The sequence below is a fragment of the Numida meleagris genome, chromosome 19, assembly GCF_002078875.1.
Source record: "Numida meleagris isolate 19003 breed g44 Domestic line chromosome 19, NumMel1.0, whole genome shotgun sequence".
NCBI lineage: Eukaryota > Metazoa > Chordata > Aves > Galliformes > Numididae > Numida > Numida meleagris.
This window is the reverse complement of record NC_034427.1, coordinates 540292-567981: the sequence shown is the minus strand read 5'-3', so window position 1 is coordinate 567981 and position 27690 is coordinate 540292. Positions and strand designations below refer to the sequence as shown.

Below are 27690 nucleotides of genomic sequence, written 5' to 3'. Positions count from 1 at the left end.
GCAGATGAACATAAGGAGGAATTATGAACCCTTAATTGCCAGCTCTTGTTTCCACTAAAAAGACTCGACTAACTGATCCACATTATTTCTTCACATAATAAAAAGCTTAAGGATTATTTAAAACTTTCTTGAAAGTTTACGGCATTCTACTCTTACAAGAAATAGCAATAGGTTGTGGAAACAGTAGGCAGAATGGAAATCCACATTTCTTGTTGCTGAGACAATAAATGGAGCGTAATGTGTTGTAATTAAACTCCACTTATATTTTATTACTATTTGCCCTGCAAACTCACCCTGATGTTTGGGGCTGTTCTCTTTAACATACTAATGCCAGACAACTTCTGATGACTATGTAGTTTCTGAAGATTAAGCTAAACTTATCTTCTGTGAATTAAAAGGTAAGCAATTAAGCAAATAAATCTGCTGATAATAGAAAAGAAGAAAGAAAACTCCTTTCATGCCCTTCTTCTGCTACTTGCAAGATTTCAAAAAAGGATGCCTTAATCAGAGAACTGATGGAAAATATACAAAGCAGACCCGTGCATTACAGAGGTTTTACTACAGTACCAGTATTTCAGAGGAAGCCCTACTTTAAGAGAAAGAAACTACTGCAGAGATTTGCAGTTTTAAGTAACAGCTGAAACAAAACACGCTTTGCCAACGTAAGGAAAGACAGTCAAACACATTCTCAAGCAGGGAAACAGAGTATAAGGAGAGTACAGAAGAACGTGGATTGTCAGAGATACAAAATAAACATTGAAAGCAATTTCCCCACAGGTCAGCACTATGGGCAATCTATAGACTGGACCAAAGAGGTCACAAAACTGGTCTTCCAGTAAGGAACCAGTAAGCAACAACAGCCAATTACTTCTGGGGCTATCTGGAGGTGCGTGTCAGCCAAATGTCGGCCATCAGCTGAAGTTTGCTTACTGGAGATAACAGCTGAAGAATTCAAATAAGTATTCATCAACTTGGATTGCTCCATAGGGACCAACAACTCTCCTCTGGTTTTCTAGAAGGAATTGAAGTTGACCCAAGTAAAGGTATTTCTAGTGCTCTGTATGCTGCAGGACTCCTCTAAGGCCTGCGCCACGTAACACATCACCCTGGGGCTCAGAGCTGACCACTGTGAATATCAGACATCACTAGATTTTATTATTTCCCTGAAAACTTTCCTTCTTTCCCAAAAAAAAAACATCGGTCCAGAAAAATGGAAACAGAAATGTACTTGAGATAATCTGATGTACTGAATGACAGTCTATTTGGAGAATCCTCTCATCTGCCAATTGTCTCACCTTCAGCTTTTAAAAACAATTCTATCCCCCCCCAAAACCATCAACCTTTCATCTGTCCTTGATACAACTCCGGAAAGGTCCCAGCCCACATGAAGGTAAACAGAGGTTTGATTCAGAGTCCTTCCTGATACGAGAAAGTAAACTGCTTTCCCTCTCTTACCCACTTTATTTCCTGATGGACTGACAGCAAGCCACACCATTAACCCCGGCTTCTTGTATCGCTTCACTTTGAGCAGGGCAGCGCCAAGACCACAGCCAGCTGTATTGGCAGTTATCAAAGAAATCTTACAGGTTTGACATTAGAGCTGCCTAAAGTGAGTGCAAGAGCTAAGTGGTTTTAGATTTAACAGAAACTGATCTTGAAGGCGGTAGTTTCTTCTGACAGAACACAACCATTTGAAATTTATTCCTTTAATTAGTGGAAGTCTTAACTAGGACAACACAAAGCTTCTACCAGGCTTTCCTATCAGGTTTCAGCAAAGCATCAACAGGAAAACACAGAGGAAATCTGCAGAAAACAGTAAGTAAAGCACATATAAACTGTAAGAAGAAAAGCCTTTACAAATTCCTACTTTCAGAAAACAAAAATTCCCGACAGCTGTTCTGCAGGCTTTTGGGGTTGCATTTTTAGTTTGTTCTCAGAAAATACCAAACGCTAGAACCATCAAGAGCCCTCCAGGACGTGAAACACTCAGGTCTGAGAGGACAGGAGGAAACACTGCCCAAAGCATGAAGACAGACGAGGGAGAAAGTTATCTTACATTCTGTATTTCAGTCACATTTTGGAACAGTTTCCTAGCAGAATTCTTTAGAAGGGAAGAAAAGGTATGGCAAAGAAAGTGAACAACCACAGCAGAAGATTTTTTTTTTTTTTTTAATTTGTGCAATTGAAGCAAAGAGAAAAGGACTTCCTTGCATGAAAGCTGTATCTATTCTGAATCTACATAAGCTATCTCCTTACCTTTGACCAGCAACTACTGGAGCATTTGTTTCAAGCTCTACAAGAGAAAAAGATAGTTTTTAGGTCTGCTGTAGAAGTACATATTTGCTAACAAGGCATGGCTATCTCACAGTTCTCTCGTTATGTGTTATGACTGACAAATAAGTTTATCTTGTCTATTGTTATTCTCAAAGCAAATCAACCTAACGCATCCAATGAGGCAGACATCAGGCAGTGCTCTGATGAGGGCCTGCACCAGCTGCGAAAAGAGAAGTGAAGAGAAACCCTGCAGAAAGAAACTGCAGAGAAATTCTCTAATAACGGCTACAGTCCTTTCCCTTGTAAATTCTACTTTAGTCAGTTCATTCCTTCCAAGGCTTCTACATTTTTATGGTTTTAAACTTTAAAAATACTGATCTGAATCTATCATACATTTGACATAAAGATTTTACTTTAACATAATCACCTGAAAGCAATATTTCCTAATGAATTTTGTAGGAAGGTGTAGAAGGGGACATATGTTTCTGAAGCCCAGTTACACTTCTGCTAAGTTGGAGAATCTTTCTGGAGGTGCCAAAGAGCAGTGTGCTCTGCCTTCCTCCTCCCTCCTAGTGATTTTGGAAATAACTCTCTGCTTCTCATTTGAGCGTTCACCACAGCACTGATTTCCATCACATGAGATTTCCAATCCTTTTTTTTTTTTTTTTTAAATTGTCTATCTTTTAACTATCCCCATATCTACCATTTTGCTGAGATGAGTACCTCGATCTAAATGCTGTGCCTCACGTGAGAAACTGCGACTGAGGATTTAGAGATAATCACTGAAATGCACCATCGTTAGCTTGCTGTTTGATGATAGCATTGCCTATGCTGGACTCCACCTCACCCTTTAGTATCTGTGACAGTTGCTTTGCCCTTAGGATCAATTCAGCGCTCCACATCTGCTAAAACGCGCATAAGGAACAAAGCCATGAAAAGAGTAAGAAAATAATCCTAGCCCTGTTATGGAACATGAGATTCTTCAGTGAAAGTACATGTTACTGTGCCCCAAAACCCATCTCAGTAAGAAAAATCGAATGAGTAAGAAAAAGTTGCTCTTTCTTCCAACCCAAAATGTGAGCAGGCAGAATACCCACAGCAAAAATCGGTCAGACCAGTGCTTTTTTTCCTGAGCAGAACTCCACAACGTGACTGCATGTTTGCTGGTGCAAGGAGACAGATAGAACCATGGCAGGGTGTGTGCACACCTTGAAAAGGGAGCTTTATGAAAGCAATTGAGTACAATTTTTACTTTCCTCAAGCTTTACTTCTAATCATGCTACATACAGCAAAGTGATGGAAGTGGCACTTCTCATGTGCAAGTCCCCATCTCTCTGCTTTCCTCACTCATCTTGGGAATTACTTTCATAAAACGCTGCAGTATTGATATATATGATAATATATGGCAACAACAAAAAGTCATCTTTGGGTTGGAACTAGATGGTCTTAAAGGTCTCTTCCAACCCAAAGCGTTCTATGATTCTGTGATCTGCCACAGCTCCATCCTCGAAACAATGCAGAGAGTTCATTAAAAGCTTTGAACGGAAAGATAAATAAATGAATGAAAGGACTGGAACTCTAAAACCTATACTCCCAGCACTGCTTTGGGAAATATTTTCAGAAGTGTCCTATGCAAAAGAAAAACTCCTATTTGCTCTTAACAAAACTTCAAAGCTCAAACACATTGAGTGCATCACTATAAATCCAGTCCTTCAGGCCTGTGACTGAGTATCTAAAAGCTACCTTGGTGATTTCTTACTTGCTTTATTCATTCTCCTGCTGGCACTCCAACAAGGCTTTGGAGACTTCTAAGGCACTACATATCTAATAAAGGAAAACAATTCCCCAAATAAAAAATAATGATAATAATAATGAAAAAAAAACCCCACCAAACTGGCATGCTTATTTATGATTACCAAAGTGTTTACGATTAACCATTTTCACTTACAGACATAATGAGCTTAGTTCACCTAAATTCTGCTTTTCCGAAGGAAAATTTACCTGTTCTTTGAACAGTACTTTCTGATGTGGCAACTGAACTTTTTTTCTGCGTTAAATGTTGAGAGGATGCTAGAATAGAAGTGGAGGGGAAAAAACATTATTTTCAAAGGGAGTCACAAGATTTTTTTTGTTGTGCAACTGGGCTGCTTTTACAAAACAAGGCATCTTCCAATTTATTGCATTTTTACATTTACAGATAGAATTTTTTAATCCATATTCTACTCTCCCCCCCCAACAAACACCTCCTCTGTTTAAAAACAAACAACAGAGAAACAAAAACTGCTCACACACAAAACCCACTAGCAAACCTACCCCAAGCAAGTTTTCCCAAACCCGTCAAGTGATGCAGTTAAATATCATCAAGCGTATTTTTAAAGGCAATGTTTTGCCACTAGACCAAGAAACTAAAGAAAGAGTTAAGAGGTCTTTGTTTTGCATCTCTCCCAGTTTCATGCTCATTTCAGCGGAAGTCTTGAGGAAAAACATCATCATTGTTAATGAATCAGTACCCTCACTCTTCAATTAAAGCGCAGAAGTGCGAACTGTGCTCCCAGAGGCTCCCATGACGTCCTTAGTCAATATGATGACGTGACTTGATGTTTTTTTAGGTTGCCTTGTCAAAAATAAGATAGTAAACCAATACCTGTTATGCAAATGCCTTCCAGTCTTCCCTTGGGCGCGATAATGGACTTACCAAGAACACGGAGACACAAAGGTTCCAATTTAGACACACAATATTCATTCCATTTATAAAAACACATTTACATTCAGATGCCTACGTCACTGTCACAAATCTAAAGAAAACACATGCACTTTGCAATTGGCGTATTTCAGCATGGGAACACAGCTTGCTTCAGACTTGAGAATAAATGCATCCCCACTCGTGATGTTAAAGTTAGATGCATTTACTACTTTTTTCTTACACACTAAGTCAAGAAGCAGCAAGAGCATTTGGGAAGTGCTATCACTGCTTCCTGCTTTGAGATTGCTGCACAGACTTACATCACTGCTACTCTTGCCAACAGCTTTTTCTCCTAAGAAAACACGATTCCTTCAGTGAAGCTCAAAGGAAGTATTTCCATCTTCTAGTAGCTTACAGCTAAGGCACACATCTAGCCACAGGGAAAATTTACGCTTAAACCGAAGCTCTTGTTTTCACTGATTTATGTGGATTCTATTTTCCATGGTTTTATCTTCTAAAAGATAAAATTCATGTCTAAATTGACAATATAAAGCACAATGGATATTCAAATAGCTTGCTTTAAGAGCGATAGCTTATTTCCACATTACTTCCAACAGGTTAAAATGGCATCAAGAACTAGCAGTGATGTCATAAATAAAGTCTGTCAATGCTAAAAGTAAGATTGTAAAGGAAACACACCAGAAATGAGGGGATTTTCTGTTAATATACACAATTTACTCATAATTGCACTTCTAAGAGTATCTCTGAAATGAGATTTCATTTTTCATTTTTTATTTTTCCCTGTGCATAATTTTTTTTTTAATTATTTTTTTTTTTGCGAGAGTTCAGCAATTTCTCTAGAAGGCTAAGGTTCCCATAGAGGGAACTTGTATTATTAGGATTAATACACAATATCAATTAAATCTATATATTTAAGTAAGTTATAAATGTAAAAGGTCTCTGAGAAGACGGAAGCAGATCTATGCAACTGACCAGGAGAGGAAAGAATGTACTGTGCAGCAAGCTGGCAGAGCTCATTACCAGAGCTTTAATTAGATTTGATGAGCGTAGGGAATGTATTACTGAGGAAGAGAGAAGAGTCAGAGAACACTGTCACTTTAGGAAGCCGTGGGGGAACGCCTCAGATTTGCCCCAGAGGTTTTTGCTCCTCCAAGAAGGCAACGAGGCCAACAGCCCAGCTGAGGTGCTTCTGCACCAGTGCATGCAGCATAGGAAATAAGTAGGAGGGGATGGAAACCGTGGCACAGTTAGGAAACTATCACCTAATTGCTATCATGAAAACATGTTGGGTACAACAGGAATACTACGATGAGGGCAACAGGCTTTTTAGAAAGGACAGACAACGTAGGAGGGGTGGGGGAGTTGCCCTCTATGCTAAGAGGTGGATAGAGTGCAAAGAGCTGCCTCCAAGAAACAGTCACAATCAGGTTGAGAGCTGGTGAGTGAAAATATGGGACTGAGCTAGTGAGTGAAAATATGGGACTGGACCAATAAAGGACATCTGGTGGTCAGGTCTACTACAGGCACCCGATCAGATGGAGCCTGCGGATGAGGCCTTCTTACTCCAGCTACAAAAGCCATTGCACTCGCAGGCTCTTATGCTAATGGGGGAATTTCAACCTCCCAAATGTCTGCTGGGAAAGCAGCACAGTGGGCTGCAAACAATCCAGGAGACTCCCGGAGTGCGTTGAGGATAACTTCCTGGTCCAGATATTGGACAGACCAACCAGTGCTGAAGCACTACTAGATCCAGGGCTCACCAGTGCAGAAGAAATCATTAAAGAGGCTCAGACTGGAGGCAGCCTGGGCTGTAGCTAGCATACCTTGGTTGAGTTCAGGATCTCAAAGAACACGGGCCAAGCAAAGAGCTGAGTCAGGACCCCAAACTTCAGGCTGTTGAAAGAATTATTGGAAGAGATCCTATAGGAAACTGTCTTTAGGGACAAAGGAATAGAACAGAGTTGGTAGCACTTTAAGGATACCTTTCTGAGAGCACAAGAACTCTCCATCCTCCAGCAGAAGAATTTAGGCAGAGGAGGCAGGAAAACAGCATGGCTAAGCAAGGGGGCAGCTGGTCAAACTGAAGGAAAAGAAGGAAAAGTATAAACAGTGGAAGCAGGGACGGGTGGCCTGGGAAGAGTATAGGGATACTGTCCGGATATGCAGAGATGGCATCAGGAAGGCTAAGGCATAGATGGAATTCAACTTGGCGAGGGATGTGAAAAATAACAAGAAGGGATTCTTTAGATACACTGGTCTTAAAAGACAGGCAAAGGAGAACATACCCCTTCTGATAAATGAGAGGGGAGAACTGGCTTCTTCAGATATGAAGGCTGAGGTATTTAAGGAGTTCTTGGCCTCAGTCTTCACTGCCAGTCAGGCTTCCTATGCCTCTCGTGTCCCTGAACTTCTAGGCATGGGTCAGGTGAGCAAAATCCCTCTCACTGTAAGACTGGAGCAAATCTGAAACCACCTCATGAAGCTGAATGTGTACAAGTCTATGGGGCCAGACAACATGCATCTTAGGGTTTTGAAGGAGCTGGCTGATGCAGTTGCCAGGTCTGTCTCCATCATATTTGAAAAGCCATGGCTGTCAGGCAAGGTTCCTGGTGACTAGAAAAAGGAAAACATCACTACCATTTTTAAGGAAGGGAGAAAAGAAGACCCAGGGAACTACAGGCTGGTGAGCCTCATGTCTGTGGCTGGGAAGATCATGAAGCGGATCTTCCTAAAAGAGATGTTAAGGCACATGCAAACTGAGTAGGTAATCCGAGACAGCTAGCACAGCTTCATTAAGCGCATATTATGTCTGACCTATCTGGTGGCCTTCCGTGATGGAGTGACGACATCAGCAGACAAAGGAAGGGCAACTGATCTCACCTACCTGGATTTCAGCAAGGCTTTTGACATGGTCCCATGCCACCTCCTTATCTCTAAATTGGAGATATATGAATTTGAAGGCTAGACAATTCGGTGGATAAAGAATTGGTTGGGTGGTCATAGCCAGAGGGTTGTGGTCAATAGCTCTATGTCCAGGTAGAGGCCAGTGATGAGTGGGTGTCCCTCAGGGATCTATCTCGGGACTAGTGATCTTTAACGTCTTCATCAATGACACTGATGATAGGATCAAGTGTACCCTCAATGAGTTTGCAGATGACACCACAGAAGGAAGGGACACGATTCCTTCTTCACAGGAGCACCTCTCCTACGAAGAGAGGTTAAGGAGTTGGACTTGTTTAGCTTAGAAAAGAGAAGACTCCAGTGAGACCTCATGGTGGCCTTCCAGTACTTGAGGGGAGCAACTTTTTACATGGTCTGATAGCAATAGGACAAAGCGGGGGTGGCTTTAAAAGAGAGGAAGTTTAGGTTAGATGTTAGGAAAAAATTATTTACCCAGAGGGCAGTGAGGACCTGGCACTGCTGCCCAGAGAAACTGTGGATGCACCATCCCTGGAGGTGCTCAAGGCCATGCTGGATGGAGCCCTGGGCAGGCTGATCTGGTGGGTGGCAACCAGCCTATGGCAGGGGGCTTGGAGCTCAATGATCTTTAAGGTCCCTTCCAAACCAAGCCATTCTATGATTCTATTATGTACCAGTTTAAAAGATGTCTGATGCATCCAATTGTTATTGTTGATACATTCAATCTTTCTCCCTCTTCTAAAAGATACGTGAAGTCACTCCTCTGTTATGTTCACACCAAATACCACATATAAGAGGCAAATGAAAACAGACTGAACAGCTGAAATATGGATCCTAGTGAAATACAAGTCTACATATTATCCTATTACAATTAAAAAGTAGCTGTCACCCTACAGTATCTGCATTTTATAATGTTCACAGAAAAAAACATCAAGGAAGTTTATGAAAGCAATTTCACAGCTTCCATTTAAGAAGGGTGGCAGTGACTTACCTGTATTTTGCAGCGGTTCCTGATGCGTTCCTGTTTTATCCTCCAGCAAGCCACCCCCAGTCTGCTCAGCCGGTAAGCTGCCATGGTTACTGCCATTAGTGCTTGGTGTTGCAGGTGCAAGCTCTAGGATTGCTGGAGTGGTTACAGCTGACAGTGCACTTGTAGGAGGAGTGCTTGTTGATAAGCTTGGAGATACAGAAGCAGAAACAGCAGCAGTGCTAACACCCACACTGCCAGGCCCAGAAGTGCTCTGTTTTGTAAGACTGGGTGCTGGAGGTGTCACAGTTTTATTGTCTAGCTCTGCTGGTGATTGCTCTGTTCCCAAGCTACTCGGGACTGATGTTTCCAGCCCTTGACCTTCTGCTTCTCCATCCAAGGCATACTGCTCTTCCCCTTTCTCAAGGGAGCCGGTGACTTTCTTGCATGCTTTTGTCAGCAAGAGTTGGCCAATTTTGTCTACTTTTCCCTTTCCCTTACTAGAAGAAACAGGACTTCGTCTGTTCCCGGGTCCTGGACTACTGGTAAGAAGAGGTGAAACCACAGGCCCAGGCTGTGTGGCTGTAACAGGGCATTGGTCACTTGACCCACTGCTCTGAAAAGCAGCATCTTCAGGGCTTGAGTCTTTTGCTGGCTGAGCAGGAAGATGTGAAGGAACATTTGAAGAAGTTGTAGCAGAAGGCAGCTGAACAGGGGGTGCCAAGGGATTAAGAACAAGTGGCCTGCTCGTGGGAATGCTAGGAGCAGGGCTGCTAGAGGATGTGCTAGGAGGAGCAGGTGCAGAGGAGAACTTGATGTTCTGTGGTATATGTAAAGGGCCTACAACTGCAACTGACTGAGGCATTAGACTAGAGTTAGACGTCATCGGGGCTGTGGGAATCGTACTTGGTTGAGAGCCCTTCATAACCTGAATTATTGAGGAAGAGTTTATAAAAACAGGTGTAATAAACTGTGGCCGTGCATTAGACTGAGCTGCCGACTGTCCCTCAGAAACCATAACTTTGTTTCCAACGTTAGGCATTGTGACAACAGTAGACACTAATGCAGGTTGCAAGTGAGATGGCAATGGTGCTGATGTATTAGCAGAAGATGTAATAGGATTTGAAGTTACAAAAACTGTTATCTGGTTGGGTGGTAAGGGAGCTGAAATAGAAGAAGTGACAGGCCTTTGCATTACTGGAGGAACACTCTGCGTAACGTTTATTTCTCCCAGTTCCTGATGCCCTGGGTTTGAACAGGGCTCATTATTTTGAGGCAAACTAAGTGAATTAGATGGCTCTTTGCTAGAGGATGTATCTTGCAGTGGAGGAATGACAGCTATCTTTTTTATCTCCTCCACAGTGGTGACTACTGGTGCCATTTCAAGACCAGTCAGCCCTGGGGGCTTAATGGTTACATTAGGAGCTCCAGAATTATCAAGAAGTTGACTTAAAGAAGTTGGTGCTTCCCTCATAGCTGGAGATACCATGGTTTTACTTTCCTCCAAAACTGGAAGCTTACCCGTGTCTAAGGCCTGCCCATCTTTTTTTGACTGCTCCTCTGGAACCAACATTTTTATTTCTGGAGTAGAGATACCTTTCAATTCAGTGCTGGGCTGGTCTTTGTTACCTTGGACACTTTGTGCACTTTGACATTCATTATCTTGAGGAACACTGAGGCTCTCTTTATTGTCTTCAGGAATGCCAGTCATAGCAGGTGCAGAAACTGCAGGAGACTGATTACTTAGCATGTTGTTATTTTGAAAACTTGTAGTAACAGGTGTTGGCAAAGAAGTGGGACCAACCATTATATTCCTTTGCATATCTACATTCTGCAAGAGAGATGGATTCTGCGGAGTAGCCAAGGATAATTTTGCTGCTTTTGAATTCTGTCTGCCAGGACTTGGTGTTGTTTTCCTGCTGGATCCAGGACTGGACCTTCGACTATTGCTTGGACTTGCTCTCTTTGTTCCTCCAGCATTGGTTTGCTTTCCTGAATTAACAACACCTTCCAATTTGTGTGACTGTGGAGCAGCAAAGCTAGACTGATTGTTAATTGTGAGATTTGATGGGGCTTGTCCAATGGCCTTCAAAGTAGTAGGATTAAGACCCTGCTGATCAAATCCTCTGCTGAGACTAGGCCTGGGAGGTAAAGGAATATTAATTTGGGGAGGGAAAAGACCAGCTATAGAAGCATTGAGTCTCTCTGGAGACAGGCTTATTTCTGAGGGTTCTGTGCTAGGTGGACGGTTATTAGGAGTCTGAGGATAGTATGGCCTTGGGCTTGCTCTGTTTGGGGTTTTAGGCCTTGAAGTTTGTGATGGGGTAGCAACATTAGGAAAATGGTGTGCAAGAGAGCCAGGTAGAGAATTAGATTGCTGTTGAGGACTTGCACCTTGGGTGGTTGAAAGTGGGGATGGTCCAGGCTTGGCGCCCGTCATCATTAATTGGTTTTGTGAAACAACTAAATGAGATGTCAAATTATTCTGAGCTCCTGATGCTGGGGGGCCTTCAGTTCCACCTCCTTCTGGAAGGGAGGATACTGATGAAACCTCTCCCAGAGGTGAGCTGGAAGGATTCTGTACATTATCTTGATAAACCATTTTTCTTGCATTATTTCCCAGAGAAGGATTGCCTGGCAAGGAAATTCTCTGTTTATCAGGAGACAGAGGCACAGATCCAGGACCTTGTAGATTGACCATTACCGACATGTTACCGCCCTGCTGCATGGGCATTCGTTGGGCATCTGCATTCAGAGGCCCACGGGGTGGATGAACTCCTTGTGGTACGGGAAGTCTGACTGATTTGGAATCCTGCTGCATCATAAGCATCATCATCATTTGCTGCTGCTGCGGTGTTTGTGGTGGTGCCTGAGCTTGCTGTGGCAGCAGCTGTGGCTGCTGCTGTGGCTGCTGTGTATGTGGCATGAGTTGAGGTGGCATCTGCTGAAGTGGTCTTTGTTCCACTGGCTGAGAAGGATAACCTAAGAGGACACAGAGACATGATCAAAAACAAAAATCAGAGAAAGCAGAATTTATGTAACAAATGGCATCAGATAGAAAGAGTAGGTAGGCGAGCCCGTTTATCCTCTGTAACAGCCACATTAATGAAACAGGCTTTATAAACAAGGGAAATGATTTTACTTAAAGTGTTTTTAAGAATTTAAGAATGCCCTGTGTGACACTGAATTGGAGGTCTCTAACATACCAGTGACTAGCTGTTACTCTGGATTCACAACACCTCAAAAAGTCCCTATACCTGTCTACAGGCTTGTTGCTGCTTTCAAATGCAGAGTTAAACTTTCACAAATTAATTACCTCAAAACAAACCTAAAAGCTTGTTACATATCTGACCATTCCCACTGTACAAAGTAAAATCTACCATGCATCAATGTATCACTTTGCCAAAAATAGCACTAAAAGGAACACATGCGGCATATAATCCTTCTTATGTATAAAGGATGATTTCAACAGTAACCTCCATCTCTTAATTCTGGAAAATCAACTACTGGCTAACGGTCAGTTTTTAAGACACCGGTCTGTGTGCTACTGCTAGAAGCACAGAAATCTTTATCAAATGTGATACTGCTAAGTAATTCTACAGTATTCAACACGATACCTGCAATTGGGTGATACACGAGGACGCAGCTGTCTACTCATTCAGAGCTAATTCAAAGAGCACAAAGAAAGGAATCAATTATGTACTAGGAGGGAAGAAAAAGCTTGGACTTGGACTTACAAGAATGTACTGTCACAAAGATCAGTAAACGGTCCACAGTAGCTACAATATTTAACATTTACCTGGTGGCCTGCTTCCAAAATCTGAAAGTTTAGGGCCTGAGTTGTCTAAGTTGATTCCTTGATCTCCAGACGTCGATGACTGATCGCTCTCCTCCAGGCCACCTGGACGCGGTTCTGAAGAGCTGAAAGAAAAATAACTGCTGTTTAGATACAGCCATAACATCAGTGTTTGGATTCCACTTCCACAACCACCCCAGCCTTCTGGCTGATCTGCAAATAACTAATGGAAATAGATCAGTGGCTAAGGTACAGCGCAGCAGATGTGAACGCAGCCCAGGACTACTGACAGTCACTTCTGGGCCTTAAATACTACTCTTGAAGAGACAAGTTGCCTTGCTTTACTCACCTGAAGCATTTGTTTCTTTCCTTTCTTTCTACCTTGAATCTGAGTTTTATAACTAAGAGAATGCTGACGGATACTCCAAATTTATATATAAATAGGTTTCCCAATGGATCTAAATAGGCTTCTCTCAAATACTGCTGTGCCATCTGTACAGATAAGTATCGTATGTATACGCACTGAACTTTAATGGCAGCACCACGTTCCCAGGGGAGACTAGCTCAGGGTATCAGACCTCTATCCATGTCACAGCACACACGTACTGACACATCAGGCATTCAAGGCCCTCTGCCAGAGCACACAGCTCTGCGAGACGTGGATCCTGCTCCAGGAGACCCTGGGGGACAATTTAAAATTGCCAAGATTCAGCACCCAATGCTACCACTGGATCACAGCAGCTTTTGGAGGCTTAGAACAAGCACGCTCTCGCAGCTAACACATGTGGTCAGAGGATGTAAGATGAAGGAGGATGAAGAGTAAAAGGACCTTAATGGCTTATCGGTTTCATGAATATACCAAAGCTGTAGGGAGATCCATGTAATAAAAGCTCTCTGTTTAAACTAAAGACATCAAAACAGGTCCACTGCCTGCAAGGAGAGGCAGAGTTCTACAGAAATTACGAGGAAAAAGAAATTCTCAGCAAAACAAGAATTTAAATTATATAAAGGTTTACCTGACAGTAACAGCCAGCTTCTGGCATCTGGACAGCTGGCAGCGAGAAACCCAGACCTGCCCCAACATCCTATTAACTATCCAGCATTCAGAAAGCAGGGAGCAACTTGGAAGTCCCCGAATTTTCACTCGTCAACAGGGGAGGGTCAGGTGGGGGTCGGGGAAAGGCTCTGCCCCAGAAGGCAGTGGGCACAGCCCCAGTGCTGGAGCTCAGGGAGCACTGGGACACCGCTCTCAGCCACAGGGTTTGGGTGGTGCTGCGTGGAGCCAGGAGTGTGCGTTCCTTCCAACTTGGGATATTCCATGTCTCTGTGATTTCTTAAAAATGGGGATGGGGATTACAAACGTTACAGTTAAGGGTCAGATAAAAAGCAGTTGCAGAGCATTACGACACAAACAGGCTTAACCTAGAAAGCTGTCTTTGTGCAAAATCAATTCTTCCAAAACACCTCCTGCCAGATGGGAGCCATCAGGCAAGCTGCAAAAGAAAACCTCGCTAAACTGAACTAGAGTTTTGTTCTCTAGCAACCAGAAACAGCAATTACTGTAGGAACAACTGCTGCTACAGTTTCTGGGAAATTTAAACAAACTGAATTTCAAATGCAGCTGAACTTTACTGAGCCCATTTAACAACCACCGGGTATCTAAGAAGCCTACCACATTCTGAATACACGTAACAAGCAAGACGGTGAGTCTGTGTGAGAGGGACAAACATTCCTTGTTTGTTCTTCCCTCCTGTTGCTCTCAGTGCAAAGGCAAACCAGCTGGACAGTATGGATTAGCAGTTTTCTAAGGGAACTTTAGCTCTACCAGTGCATTGCTGACCACAGCTCTCAGATATGGACCTGTAGTCGGAGTACAAAGAGAATGTCAGAAGAGGAAAAAAAAAAAAAAAACAAGACTACGAAGAAAAAAAAGCACCCCACCAGCAAACAAACAAAAAAAACAGAGCTGCAGATGCTGACATAAGACACGTAGAAATAAAGCTACAAAGTCAACAGTGCAAACTTTATAACAGCAAACTGTCTTCTGGGAGACTCCAGAGGAACTTTACCTATCCACTTACTCATATTCCCAGGCCATGCTGAGGCAGCATGATCATCAGCAAGAGCAATGAAAACAAAACTTTAACAAGGCTTTTCCTTAATGAACACTAATAAAGACACAAGGACTATGTATTTTGCTTTGCTGCCAATGATCACCCGTGCCCACTGCTGCCACACAAAGTGTTGCTGGTAGTGCCATGCAACATGAACGTTTCTGACACAAAGAAAAGCACACTATAGTTATTGTTCGAAAGATACCTGAATGGCTTTAAAGTTTAGGAAAACAACAGACAAATATCTGTTTGCTTTTTATTCAAGTCTCTTTGAAGAGTCTTACTCTTGAAATCAGAATGACGCTCATTCCAAGGCACACCAAAATTGCAGACTATGCGTATTTTGGCCGCTTGGTTCTTAGGCCATAATTTCTGATTATTTAATTTGAAATCTCCAGGCCTGTTTTGCAGCAATGTTGAGCTGACAGGCCATACCATGGCATACACGGACAGTTAAATAGCAGGTATTTGACGCTTCTTCTGAGCTTCTTAATCTGGCATGCTTTGCCTCGCCTTCACTATTCAGCACTTCTACATCTGCAAAATGCAAGTAACAGCTCCTGCATTTTATAGCAGCACTGAGATTAAGGCAGTTATGGACTGTCACAAAAGATTGCTTGTAATAGATAATGCAAATTTGGATATTCCGGTGCTGTAAATTTCTGCAAACTTCCTCCATTCTTTTCCAAAGCAAACTGGGAAAAACAAAAGACATAGAAGTTTCACCGTGTGGATTCCTGCAGCCACAGGCTAGGTACATAGCAAACAGATATACTGCAGATATACTGTATCTGTCTGTATCGTTTTAGCTGAATAAAGGCACAGCAGCAGTAGTCTACCATCTGTGCTGGTATTAGTACGCTGCCAACAGCAAAGGTTTACAGGACACCTGGCCAACAAAGAATAAGCCAGTCAATGAGGAATGAAAAGATTCAATAACCTCGTATTTCCGCCATACAGATACGTTGATTTATTTTCTCTTAAGTATTATCTCATTGTCCTATTCCCCTCAAGGCTTTTCCTCCTAACCTCTTCTAGGCAAGGAAGGCCAGCATTGCTTGGGCTTGTCATCCCCACACCCAGACAGCACCACACTCTGACTCCTAGCTGCAGCTTCAACTAAGAGAAGCCCAGCTCAATTCCAGGCAGAAACACATCAGGACACACATGTACCCCAGAAAACAATGCCCTCCAAAAATCTATACAACGTATTGTTACACAAAAGTTTACAATTCTTCTGAAAGTGCTTCCCAACCTTTGACTGTGACTGTCAGACTGCTTGAGAATGGCAGCCTCCTCTTCCAATACCAAGGCCCTAGGAATCCACTGACATTTTGAAAAAAAAAACTTCTCTTTTACCCAGTAAATGCAGCAAACATTGCTATTTTAAACAGATGTATTACTTAACTAGGATGTTTGCACATTCTTCTTTATCCTGAATGAACTTTGCAGTGGCAGCTTTGCCGTGGAGCTATCACATGAGTGAAATTGCTAGCATATGAAATAGTGCAGCTCTCTGACCACACGCTTGCTGAAAACATACTGACAGGTTGCCTGCAGGGCTTTCCCATATCCCTTAAAAAAACAGTGCAATATTAAACCTACTTTGTTTGTTCCAGTTGTTGATTAGTTTTCTTTTTCCTTGGAGGCTTCTTCTTTTTTGGCTTACTGGCATTCTGACTATTTGGTTTGTTGTTCACACCAAAGTGTCCTGCCGATATGTCGCTTTGTAGAAGGTTAACCAAGAGCGGACTTGTGAGCGTGACATCTTTATTGACAGGAAAACCAGGATTTTGTCCACAGGAAATCTGATTCCCATTTGGCGTTCCGCTAAACCCGGAATTGAACGGCAGCCCGTGGCCAGAGAAATGACTCCCCGAAGCGCTGTTGTTTCCTTGCATTGCTTGCATATGGGAAGGCACCATGTTTGACTGCTGCACGGGAACGTCAGGTAGCATCTGTGTCAGGTTCACATCATTGTTTGTTGTGGGAGTAGTATCCCCAAGTTGCTGAGACATATGGGGACCAGGCCCAGTAGGTCTTAAAACTTGCCCTTGTATTCCCATCACCTGAGAAGGGTTACCATTCACAGGGCCTTGCTGAGCCATCATCTGCCCAGTGAACTGCACCATGTTTCCTTGCATGTTTGGGGTTGGTCCTCTCATCAGTTGAGCTGGCCCTGACATAACACTGGACTGGTTTTGAGTATTAAAAGGCTGTTTATTTCCTTGCATTTGAGTGGTCATCATCTGTTCCATCATTGAGTTTGGCTGTAACAAGACCTGACCTTGAGGTCCCATCATTTGATTGTGTGTAGACATCATCTGTTGTCCCTGCTGGGAAATCATCTGTTTGGGTGGGGTCATCCTTTGGGGTGAAGGACCAAGATTTTGATTTTGTGGTGTTACCATCATTTGGCCTTGGGGCATGAGCTGAGTTCGAGAAAGTATCATCTGGTTCTGAGGGTTCAGCGATCCCTGAGCCTGAATATTTACCATCTGTCCTTGAGAGGATACAATTTGCTGATGCATTCCCATAAGCTGAGACTGTGGTCCTTGCTGAGGCTGTCCCTGTATGTTGCCCATGTTAACTTGTGGCACTCCACTAGAACCAGTCTGCTGGTTGTTCATGTTTCCATGAAGTCCCATTAAATTGGTCTGCATCATATTTGGTGGGCCATGTGGTGCTTGCATCTGATTTTGAGGAGGCCCAGATCCTTGGCCACCTTTTAAAAAAAAAAAAAAGTCAATTAGAAACTGACGGGAGTGATAAAAAATTTTCAAATTTGATGTTGAATAACTACTACAAATTCACTTTCCTCCTTTTTCTAATCAATTGGAATATCAGACATATTTGCAGTCCTGTGCTATGATGTTTGATGCCACAGATAAATGTTAGTTATCAAAACAGAAAATCATACTGGCACTTCTCAAAACAAACACCTACATCGGTGCTTCACATGTGGACCCCACTGCAGAAGGCTCATCACAATTTTCATTTCAGTCATTATCTGTACATAAGTCTAAAAATATTCCACAATAGCACCAAACTTAACAATTCCCCACTAAAAGAAGCTTCAAACCTTGAGGTTATTTTATAACGAGTAAAAAATAAATACACACACAGTAGTGATGATGTGACATTATCCATAGTCCAGATGAAAGGCTAATAACCAAATTGTTAAATTGAGATATTTGAGAACTACAGATTTCTTTTTTATAAGGCTCTCTTTAAGCAAGTTTCCAAAGCTTTCAAAGAAACTAATAACCTTTTCAAATAACAAGGTGCTTCTTTTTTTTCTTTTTCCTAAGATAACACCTTCCTTTTTTTCAGGACAAGAAGTTCCTTTCATGCTGTATCTTTATTACCCCTAGCCTCCAAATCTCATTGCTAATTCTGTTTAACTTCCAAAGAGATACTTCTGGATCCTAGAATGACAGTCCTAAGTAACAATACTTGGGTTGTTTGAAAACCACGAGCAGCCTCTTCCTTTTCTTTTCCTCATTTAACAATACATATAGCACACCACTTAGCACTTTCAGTCCAAGCTAGCTACAATTCTCTATTACTGGTAAGAATGTAATGCTTTATAATTGTGTTATGCAAGTAAAAGAATCATTTTCTACACAACAAAAAACTACTGAGGAACAACACATGCTAAACAGACCTGTGTGCTGCACGTTTTGGCTGGTTTGTAGCTGCGGAGCTCCACTGTTCACTGGTGTTCCTGGTGCTGTGGAAGGCACCTGACCTTGGATGAAGCTCTGGTTAGCCTGGCCCGCAGGAAACCCGGGAGGGAGGCGCTTGGGCATTCCTTAACACAAGAATTTTCTTATTAGTAAGTAGGGAAAGAAGGAAGAGAGAAGAAAAAAAAAAAAAGGAAAGAAAAAAAAAAGAGAAAGTCTGTAATTGGATTACAGTAGGAAGAATACCTTTGAGTCTGTACTGCCACATTACTGGTTTAGGCAGAAAGAAATTTTTGCCAGTATGTGAAACCCATTGAAAGCATACTTACAGTTCTTACCTGTGCAACAGTTCTGCCTAACAAAGCACTATGACTCCACTGAAAACGTAATTCTGCTTCTAGTTTAAGTAGAAAACTAACCCCACAGAAAAGGGGAGAAGTCTGAGTTTTTAGAAACTAGAATTTGAAGTACCATCGTTTGCTGTTTTCCTCTCTATTGCAGCTCATCTCTCATCAGGTCCTTAACTTACTCCAAGAAAGAAAATACAAATATCTTGCATTTTTATGACAGTTTTTCTCCTCTCAACAAGACCTGCTGCCATAACACACCAGGTACACACTTCTTAGCACTTCTTCGCACTGCTGGTCTATGTACATACAGACTCAAAATGACTTTTTGGCCTACAGAGGGCTGAGTTGAAGAATCTTTCAGGTAATGAGACAGAACAGGGCTTGGCTACCTGCAAAGAGACTTGGCTTCAGCAAATCCCAAGTTTATATACGTGACCCTGCTATTCCTATTGCAAGTATTCTGTCAAATCTCTGCCTGGCACAATGCCCACACTTGAACATATCAGAACACCACTGCTGTCCTGGGACAGAGAGCAAAAACTGCATTGCTCCTACCAAGATGAGCAGCAGCATAAATGCCTTTAAAAAACCTACTTCTTTTAACTCACCATCAAATATATAGTGCCACAGACCCATTAGAAACCCTACGCTCCTGTATTTCCCTGATCCACTATCCACAGCCAGAAGTTAACCTTGGCTCCTTCTATGGTTATAGCTTTACCGTATCCCTTGTGTAAATTACTCTGGTCTCATGTCTTCAACTAATACTTTAAGATAATTGAGTTTACAAGACTAACATAAGGTGCACCTGTAAACATGGAACAAATATTTCAAACAACACATCACAGGACTATAGCTCTAGTTCTGCAAAACTTTCAGGAAAATTCTCCAGGTAGGAATGCTTGAATTGAGAAAAGTGTTAAATTTGGCCTATTCTGATTTGCAAAATAAACCAGGTGAAAGTGTTGGAATGTATTCATTTACACTAAACCTTTAAATGCAAAGTGGCTTAAAAATGGAAAGATCCCTAACCATGGCTTAAATAACATATAAATTGCAGGAAGGACTAAGCATGGACAGAATCCAGGCAAAAACCTCAGCAAGCAGAAAGCACCATAGCTTTGTTTAAATCAACAGAATCCTGTCTTTTTAAGACATCTGAGGATATGGCTCATAGCAGGATTACTGATTTTAGCAATAGGGCCTGGAGTGAGTCCAAATAATGTATTTTGATAGTTTATTTGGGTTGATATTTTTAACAAAGCAAAAGTAGGATTTTGTCTATAGTAGGTTTACACAATAAATATGCAGAGATTATGCTATGTAGAGGTCAGGGTTACACTACCTAGAAGATAATGATTCTTGACTGAGGACATACAGCTGGTGAGATGAAACTGTAAGGAAATGCGACATTTCTCATTTATTTGGCAGCTGGAGACAAGAAAGGAGGTAGCAAGCAAAAGGCACTGGCAGACCCTAAGAACAGTCTGGAAGAGGAAAACCCTAAAACTGAGACAATTCAGATGAATCAAACCGAAACAAATTCAAATGAGATCCAAGACACAAACAGTGAAGACACAAGAAACCTGCCTATCTCAGTAGGCCAACGAATGGGTATTCATTACAGCTCATCTGAACTGTATCAGATTCACAATGTGAGAACACAGAAAAATAGAATACATACAGAACTGTGTGTGTACGTAGACAAAGAATATGGCCTAGACTTTAAAAGCACAGAAGGAAAAGATTTTAAAGAACTGGGCAAGAGCCTGTGCACAGGTACCTGAGAGCAGCCATTCAGGAGAAAGACAAACAAATGAAGAGAAGTGCTACAAGTCAGGCACAGCATCATAAAAAGCACAAGGGAAAAAGGAAAACAAGAACACAAAAGAGATCTTAAGATTCATAAACGAAATTCTGTCATTGCTAGAGAAGCCTTCTGAGAGTAGTAAGGCAAAAATGTGAGCTCGGAGGTCCAAGGAGAAAACTAAGAACCACATGACCAAAGATGAAGTTAAAACATCCCGTGACTTTCTCATTTTAGAGCAGGGAGTTCAATAGCATAGCAGTTACAGTGCTTTTATAGTGAAGAGACTGATGACAAATAAAGACAGGGTCAAGAGGAAACATCCACAGCTTAGAAGGGAAGATGCAAAATAATGCCTCATTTCTGCAGCAGAAAATGTAAGTGATGACAGACAAAGCTGAAGGGGAAAAAAAACATTGGTTTTTATTGAACTCTCTCCCTTTCAAAACAAACAAACAAAATCTTTGCCTACTCTGAACTTGCTGTAAGGCAACAGAAGAACTGCCAAGAGGATGACTGGGAGTTATAACCAGCAACCACATACAACAATTTCCTTCTGCAGTGGCCAAGAGTTCACTTGTAGGTTATTAAAGCAGGACGTCAGGACACAGCTAAGTAGTAGGACTGAAGTAACACTGATGCTAATTTACCCATACTCACCTTAGACATACACAACCTATGTCTTCATTTTGTCTCAGCCAGGATTTTTTCGAAAGGAACAGTAAAGTTAGTTCTAGCCATTTTATGTTCTTTCTTTTATTGTAAAAAGACAATCTCAGTACTTCTTACCTCCTAAGCCAGTGTGTAAACCTTGTGGACCTTGGTTTTGCTGCTGCATCACCATGAAGTTGGGGGGTACGTTCCCCTGTTGCACCATAGGATTACGACTAGGAGAACTGACAGTCTGCTGAAATCCCTGGGGAAGCGTGCTACTTTGGGGAGGCCTTGGTCCCATCTGCTGCTGCGTCTGGTTAACTGTTGGAGATGATGCAGGAGATCCCTGCTGGAAGGAGGAGGGAGAAGAAGCAGGAGACTTGTTGGTCAGGTGGGGTTGTTGTAGTGGTGTAGGAACGCGTGAGGGCCCTCCCTGAAGGCTTTTCATTTGAGGAGCAGTAAACTGGCCAGGATTGCTCATTTGGGGAAAGTTTGAGTGAGCCTGGGAAGCTTGCTGGCTTCCAAAAGGATATGGAGGTGGAGGATGCGTAGGAGTTTGTACTGTGGCTAGAGATGGTCTTGCTTGAAGTTGCTGCTGCATTTGTCCAGGTAAAGGGGCTTTTTTCCAACCCTGGTTTACTGTCAATGTACCCAGTGCTCCCTGGGTTGGAGGAGGCTGAAGTGCTCCTGAAGGAAGCTGGTTCCAGCCTGGGGGAACTGGAACCTGTGCTGGTGAAGTAAACGAAGGTCGAATACCCTGCTGTGGCTGTTGATGTGGCTGGGGAGGACGTGTCTGCAACTGTGTTTGTTGCTGTAGTTGCTGAAAGTTGGCAGAGTTCATTTGCCTGTTTACAGGAACTGATTGCATTGAATGGAGTTGCGGAGCTAAAGATCCAGAGGGATGATTTTGCTGCTGGATATTTAGCCCAGATAAAAGTGGGTCCATTGTATCTATTAAAATAGCAAAGAAAAGTTAAAATAAAAGTAAATAACCTACTGTAGACAAAAACCACCACAAAACAAGGAAGGGTAAATGGCTCGCTTGCATATGCTCACTCTGCTGAAATTAAGGTCTAACAAATTTTCACACTCCAGTGCTCCAATTCCTCCAATAGACAGGACAGACAATACTCAGAAAGTTTTCAAAGTGTCTGGGAATCCTGAGAAGTCAAGTCTCATGAATTTATAACCTCTAAAATAAAACAGGTAACTGCATCGCACTTGTTTCTACAAACATAAGCCTTCTACACACTTACTGGTAGAATAACACAAACATTTACTGGTATTATTCCTACCAGCTAAAAAAGTAGCAAACTAAGGAATTAACACAGTATCATAAGCTAGTATTCCTAGAATACTTAAAACTTTTACAAAAAATGCTGTCTGTAAGAATAAATACTGCAAAGATCTAAAGGAACCTGGTAAATACTCCCTCCATAAAATTGTGGTAGTAGAACTAATAATTCCCTCTCTTTTTCTACAGTCCCATAATTTTGAAGAAAATAGCTCAACTTATGGTTAAGCCCTTCCCACCAAGATCCCCAGATTTTAAGCTTCTAGTCTATCTACTCCTGTTTTAAAAGGACCTGTCCTTAATCTAGTGCATTTGCTTCCTACTGGGAACACCTGACTCATTCAACCATTCCTTTCCTTACGACAACGCTCTGTCCTAACAGTGTTACTGGCAAAGGGTACTACCACTGCTCAACACATCTGAAGAAAACATTAAGCAACCTGGTGACTTTTCAGGTACCCATATTATCTGACAAATGTTACCATATTAACAAGGACAAGGAGGGCTCTCCAGAAAGAGCAACTCTCCGAAAAGGCAAGGGAAATGCTCCAGGAAACTCTGGAGTTTGTTTACAAATACAGCCTCAAACTTGCATGCCAAAGAAAAAAATTCCAGGTAAACGTTTCACATTTCTAGGTAAAGACCTGTGCTCTAAGTGATTTTTACCACCTGGCTGAGAGGAAGGTCGGGGTGTTCTTGGCTGCAGCTCTGTACTAGCACCACCTGCCACCATAGAGGACGGCACATTTCCACTCTGGGACATCATAACGGCTGCAGCATTGCTCATTCTTATTAAACCTTAAAAAACAAACAAACAAAAAAAAACCCCAGCATATTACCAAGTGCTGCAATTTTTACATAGAAAAATGGTAAAAAAAGAAAAAAAAGCATTCAGACTTTACATATTGTTCCCCTAAAATAACTTGAGGACACAGATCTCTGCCTCAAAGCTTAGACTCTGGAATAAAACAAGCAAGTTAAGGTCATACTAAAGCAGAGCCTTTAACACCAAACCTTTGAAAGGCTATAGAAAGAATCTGCTTGCTCACCAACTACTTGAAGCTTTCCTCTCCTGCCAGACTTGGCACCAAGTGACAAGACTGTATCAAAGTTACGCATTGTAAGAAAGTAAAACTGTTCTCTTTTATGAAGGCTGCTATTTTGTAAAATGGTTTATATTGCTGACCTGATGGTTAAATTGTTATATTTGTATTGTTGACCTGCAGGCAGGAAAGGAACCTCGTGATTATCACAGGGAAGATAAGCTTTCCAAGTAAAACTTTGCTGCTCTTTGCTTCACACCCCCACTTACAATTTTACTCTTGTTTAATCAAGTTTCTACATAGGTAAAATCTTTCCATTCATTCCCATCAACAGCCACAAATGTACCTTTAGTTAGCTGTCAATCCCAGTCTTTTAATTGCATGAAGTCCCATTTACTAAGATACTACTTAGTTTATCTTGCCTTTTGATTCAGCTATTAAAATAAGTTATATATGGCTTCAACTTTTAATAAAATTTCACTTTTATAATGAAAAATTACTTACTGTGCACATACAAACATACCATTCAATAAACTATGCTTCTCCAAGAAATCTAATTCTCTATGATCAGAACTCAGAAGATTATCCACAGATAAAGAGACTAATAATAATGACAGTGCACTGTCCTTCACTTCATCATAACAGATTTCATCTCCAGTAGCTTACTTTTCTGCGCTGAATAAAGGCTTATGCTAATACCCATTAAAACAGAATAGTGTGTCATAATTTCTGCACATTTTAAAGTGAAGTCACTCTACAAGACTAAAGTGATTTTACAGCCTCTAATAAAAAAATGACTCAAAATGGCAAAAAACATGTCCCACCCAAATCACAAAAATGTTAATACAGAAAACACAGCCAATGATTTACATGCCATGGGATTAGACAGTACAGAAACAAGAACACACACTAATTTAAAGGCAACTATTATTCTTCGAACAATAACTGCTAAGATCAGTGAAATGTCATGACACATTTAATGAAATCCAAGCTTTGTAAGTCTAAACCATTTCTTTAAAAAGCAATTTACCTTGTCCCCCTTGCATGGGAAATCCAGTTTCCATTCGTACTGAGTTGTTTGCTCCCAGGGGCCCATTGATTCGGACATCTTGACTTCTATTTTGAGTTAAAGCTAAATTGATAGCACCTTCCCCTAAAAGTAACACAGAAGGTGGGGGTAATTGAACGACATACAGCAAAGCAGAATACAGACACGTTCAAAGAAACATTTAAAAGATGTCAAGGAAGGGAAAACAAACTTTACCTATAATATGCACTTTATAAGTTATGAAGGATACCCTTATTTTCATGTTTCAATTTTAAGAAGAAAACAACATCATGGCAAGCATTAAGTGCCTTCAATTTCATCCTCAGTGTGCTCTTGAACAACTATCCAGGATGGATATTTCAGTCGAGAATGCCACTGAAAACTTGGTTTTAAAAAAGTCTCATAGGAACCAATCAGGAAGGAAAACAGGGCACATTTTACTCGTAAAACTCACAAAACCATTCTTCAGCAGGTTTTCTGGTGCTTAGAGAATTTTCAGATATTGTTTTTATTATTACTATACCTACTCTTTGAAGAATAAAAGCCTTATGCTCCATTTTCATTGAAATTATTCTCCAAATTGCTGAATTACAAGGTTCATAACGTTAACCAAGCACACAAAACCACCTGATGAGCATACTTAAAATTTTAGTGTGTATTCATTATAATGCCCAGGAAAACAAATTAAGTGTGAAATACCTTCAATCTGAACTGAGAGAATCCCCAAATCACGAAGCTGTTGGTTATTATTCTGAGCCAGAATGCGCAGCCGCTCTGCTGCTTCACGGGGTATGTTAAAGGTGACACGTACGCTGTTCCAAGGCTCTATTTTCTGCAGCTTTAACTTGTTGGATTCTTAAAAGAGAAAAGGCCAGAGTTACTGCAAAGTCAATTTTGAAACAAGTATGGTGAAGTAACTTGGTAAAAAAGCACAGCTGAAAACACCCGAAACAGTAATTTGGCACTGAAAATGACCCATGGCTACTCTCAGATACAGGAGAGTTCTCCAGCACAAACGTGACCACTGCAGTACTTCCCAAAAATAAGCAGAATGAAAACTTTTCAAGTTATAACTAAGAAAACAGACAACACAAACACTCAATAATATCACTTGAAAAATGAAATATCCTGTGAATAAACTATTTTGGAAAGACAGAACATGTACTGAAACGAATTTAATAAAACTGTTAGTATACAAGAAGTGTGAAAAATCTGAATACAACAGTGAAACCCTCGCATTCACTCTGCAAGACGTTTGTGAAATGTTTTTGGTAGGCCAGTGCCAACAAAATCTTAGTGGTATTTCGTTCATTCCTACCATACTATTCAGTGATTCTGAACAGGGATGCTCAAACTGCTGCAGAAATCACATTGAAGTTGTACTAAATATTTAGCTGCAGATTTTCTGTAAGCCTGTTCTATGTATGAGTGCTTCTACGCAAAGCAATTGTTTTAAAAGTAACAGGTAGGAACAGGCAAAACAATAAGCCAGTGATGCTAAAAATACGTATTTCAAGTGGTATGCAGTTAAAACATTCCTACAAAATGCTGTTTAGGGTAACTAAAGGCTAGATTCCTAATACAGATTTACAAGCTTCCAACATCAAGCTTTTTGACAAGGAAAAACAGTAAACATTCGCCTAACCTGCAGTCAGCTGGATCTTCCATGGTAACAGCAGATCGGCTGGAAATTTGCTTTCTGTTCCCTAAGAATATGTCATTTAAGAGTGCCAGTAGCTCATCCCTATCTTGTTCTAACTAGTTCACCAAGATCCTTCTGCTGCTGTAGTAACGGCGGTATTCAGTTCATTCTCTTTCCACCAAACACATCTTTAGCAGGACAGGTGACAGGAGAAGTTTAAAACCTTCTTTGATACGGGTTTGAGTGGTCCTATATTGAATCTTACCAGCGTTCCAACACTTTACATATAAAAAATGCATCATCAGTTTCAGTACTTCTACATGTTAGTATCTGAGCTCTCATTTTTCAAACATCACATCTGTCAAGTCTAAGCCAATATGATTCACTAACTTGACATTCTGAATATCCTGTTTTTGCTCTGAATCAGCTTAAATAACTCACCACATTGATCACTTCAAACACATAAATTTTAAGAACTTTTCTCCTTTCTCAGCTGAAGCTTGAATCACGTTCATTAATCCTGCCATTAATATTTATAACAAATGCAGTGTACAGATGCCTCCACGTAACAAAGGCAACTCCAGGCAGACATAGATTGAATTTGCTCCCAATCAAAGCACTGCATCAGTTACACCAGCGTTAGCCACAACTGCTTCAACTACCTACAGGATACAGCTCAAACCAGTGGGATTTCTTCTTCAATATATTTACCTTATCACAGCTTTCTAATGTCCCCCAAGAGACAAGGACCCCAACAACTGCAGCCACCAGCCCCAACTGACTACGACTAGAAAAAATGGAAAGCCAAGAACAAAGTGACTCAGAAATTTGGCTTGTTTATCATCATCATTATCTCCATTCTTTACTGGACGCAGCTGGGAATGTGGCCACTGAGGACAATGAAAAGGCTGAGGTTCTCAATGCCTTTTTTATGTCTGTCTTTAAAAGCCAGACCAGCTGTCCTCAGAGCACTCTACTCTCTGACCTGGAAGTCTCAGATGGGGAGCAAAATAAACCCCCCATGATTCAGGAGGAAACAGTCAGAGACCTACTACTCCACCTGAAGTGCCACAAGTCCATGGGGCCGGATGAGATCCACCCGAGAGTACTGAGGCAGTTGGCGGAACAGATAGCCAAGCCGCTTTCCATCATCTATCGGCGTTCCTGGTCAACTGGAGAGGTCCCAGAAGACTGGAGACTTGCCAATGTGACTCCCATCTCCAAGAAGGGTCGTAAGGAGGATCCGGGGAACTACAGGCCTGTCAGCCTGACCTTGGTGCCGGGGAAGGTTATGGAGCAGATTGTCCTGAGGGAGATCACGTGGCATTTGCAGGACAACCAGGGGATCAGGCCCAGCCAGCATGGGTTTGTGAAGGGCAGGTCCTGCTTGAC

At 41.6% G+C, this 27690-nt stretch overlaps 1 protein-coding gene across 2 annotated transcripts in view; it reads right to left on the bottom strand.

Annotated features, from left to right (window-relative positions):
• The window catches only part of NCOA6 (nuclear receptor coactivator 6), a 37736-nt gene that overhangs the window by 4041 nt on the left and 6005 nt on the right, over positions 1-27690 (bottom strand). For both annotated transcript variants that reach the window (XM_021417095.1, XM_021417094.1), the window contains exons 4-13: positions 25356-25511; positions 24639-24761; positions 23235-23363; positions 21407-22222; positions 18442-18588; positions 16380-17499; positions 12664-12785; positions 8889-11846; positions 4276-4344; positions 2257-2293 (exon numbers count right to left, since the gene is read on the bottom strand). In XM_021417095.1, the coding sequence (XP_021272770.1) occupies positions 2257-2293; positions 4276-4344; positions 8889-11846; positions 12664-12785; positions 16380-17499; positions 18442-18588; positions 21407-22222; positions 23235-23363; positions 24639-24761; positions 25356-25511 (5677 nt within the window). The remainder of the gene's footprint in view (positions 1-2256; positions 2294-4275; positions 4345-8888; positions 11847-12663; positions 12786-16379; positions 17500-18441; positions 18589-21406; positions 22223-23234; positions 23364-24638; positions 24762-25355; positions 25512-27690) is intronic.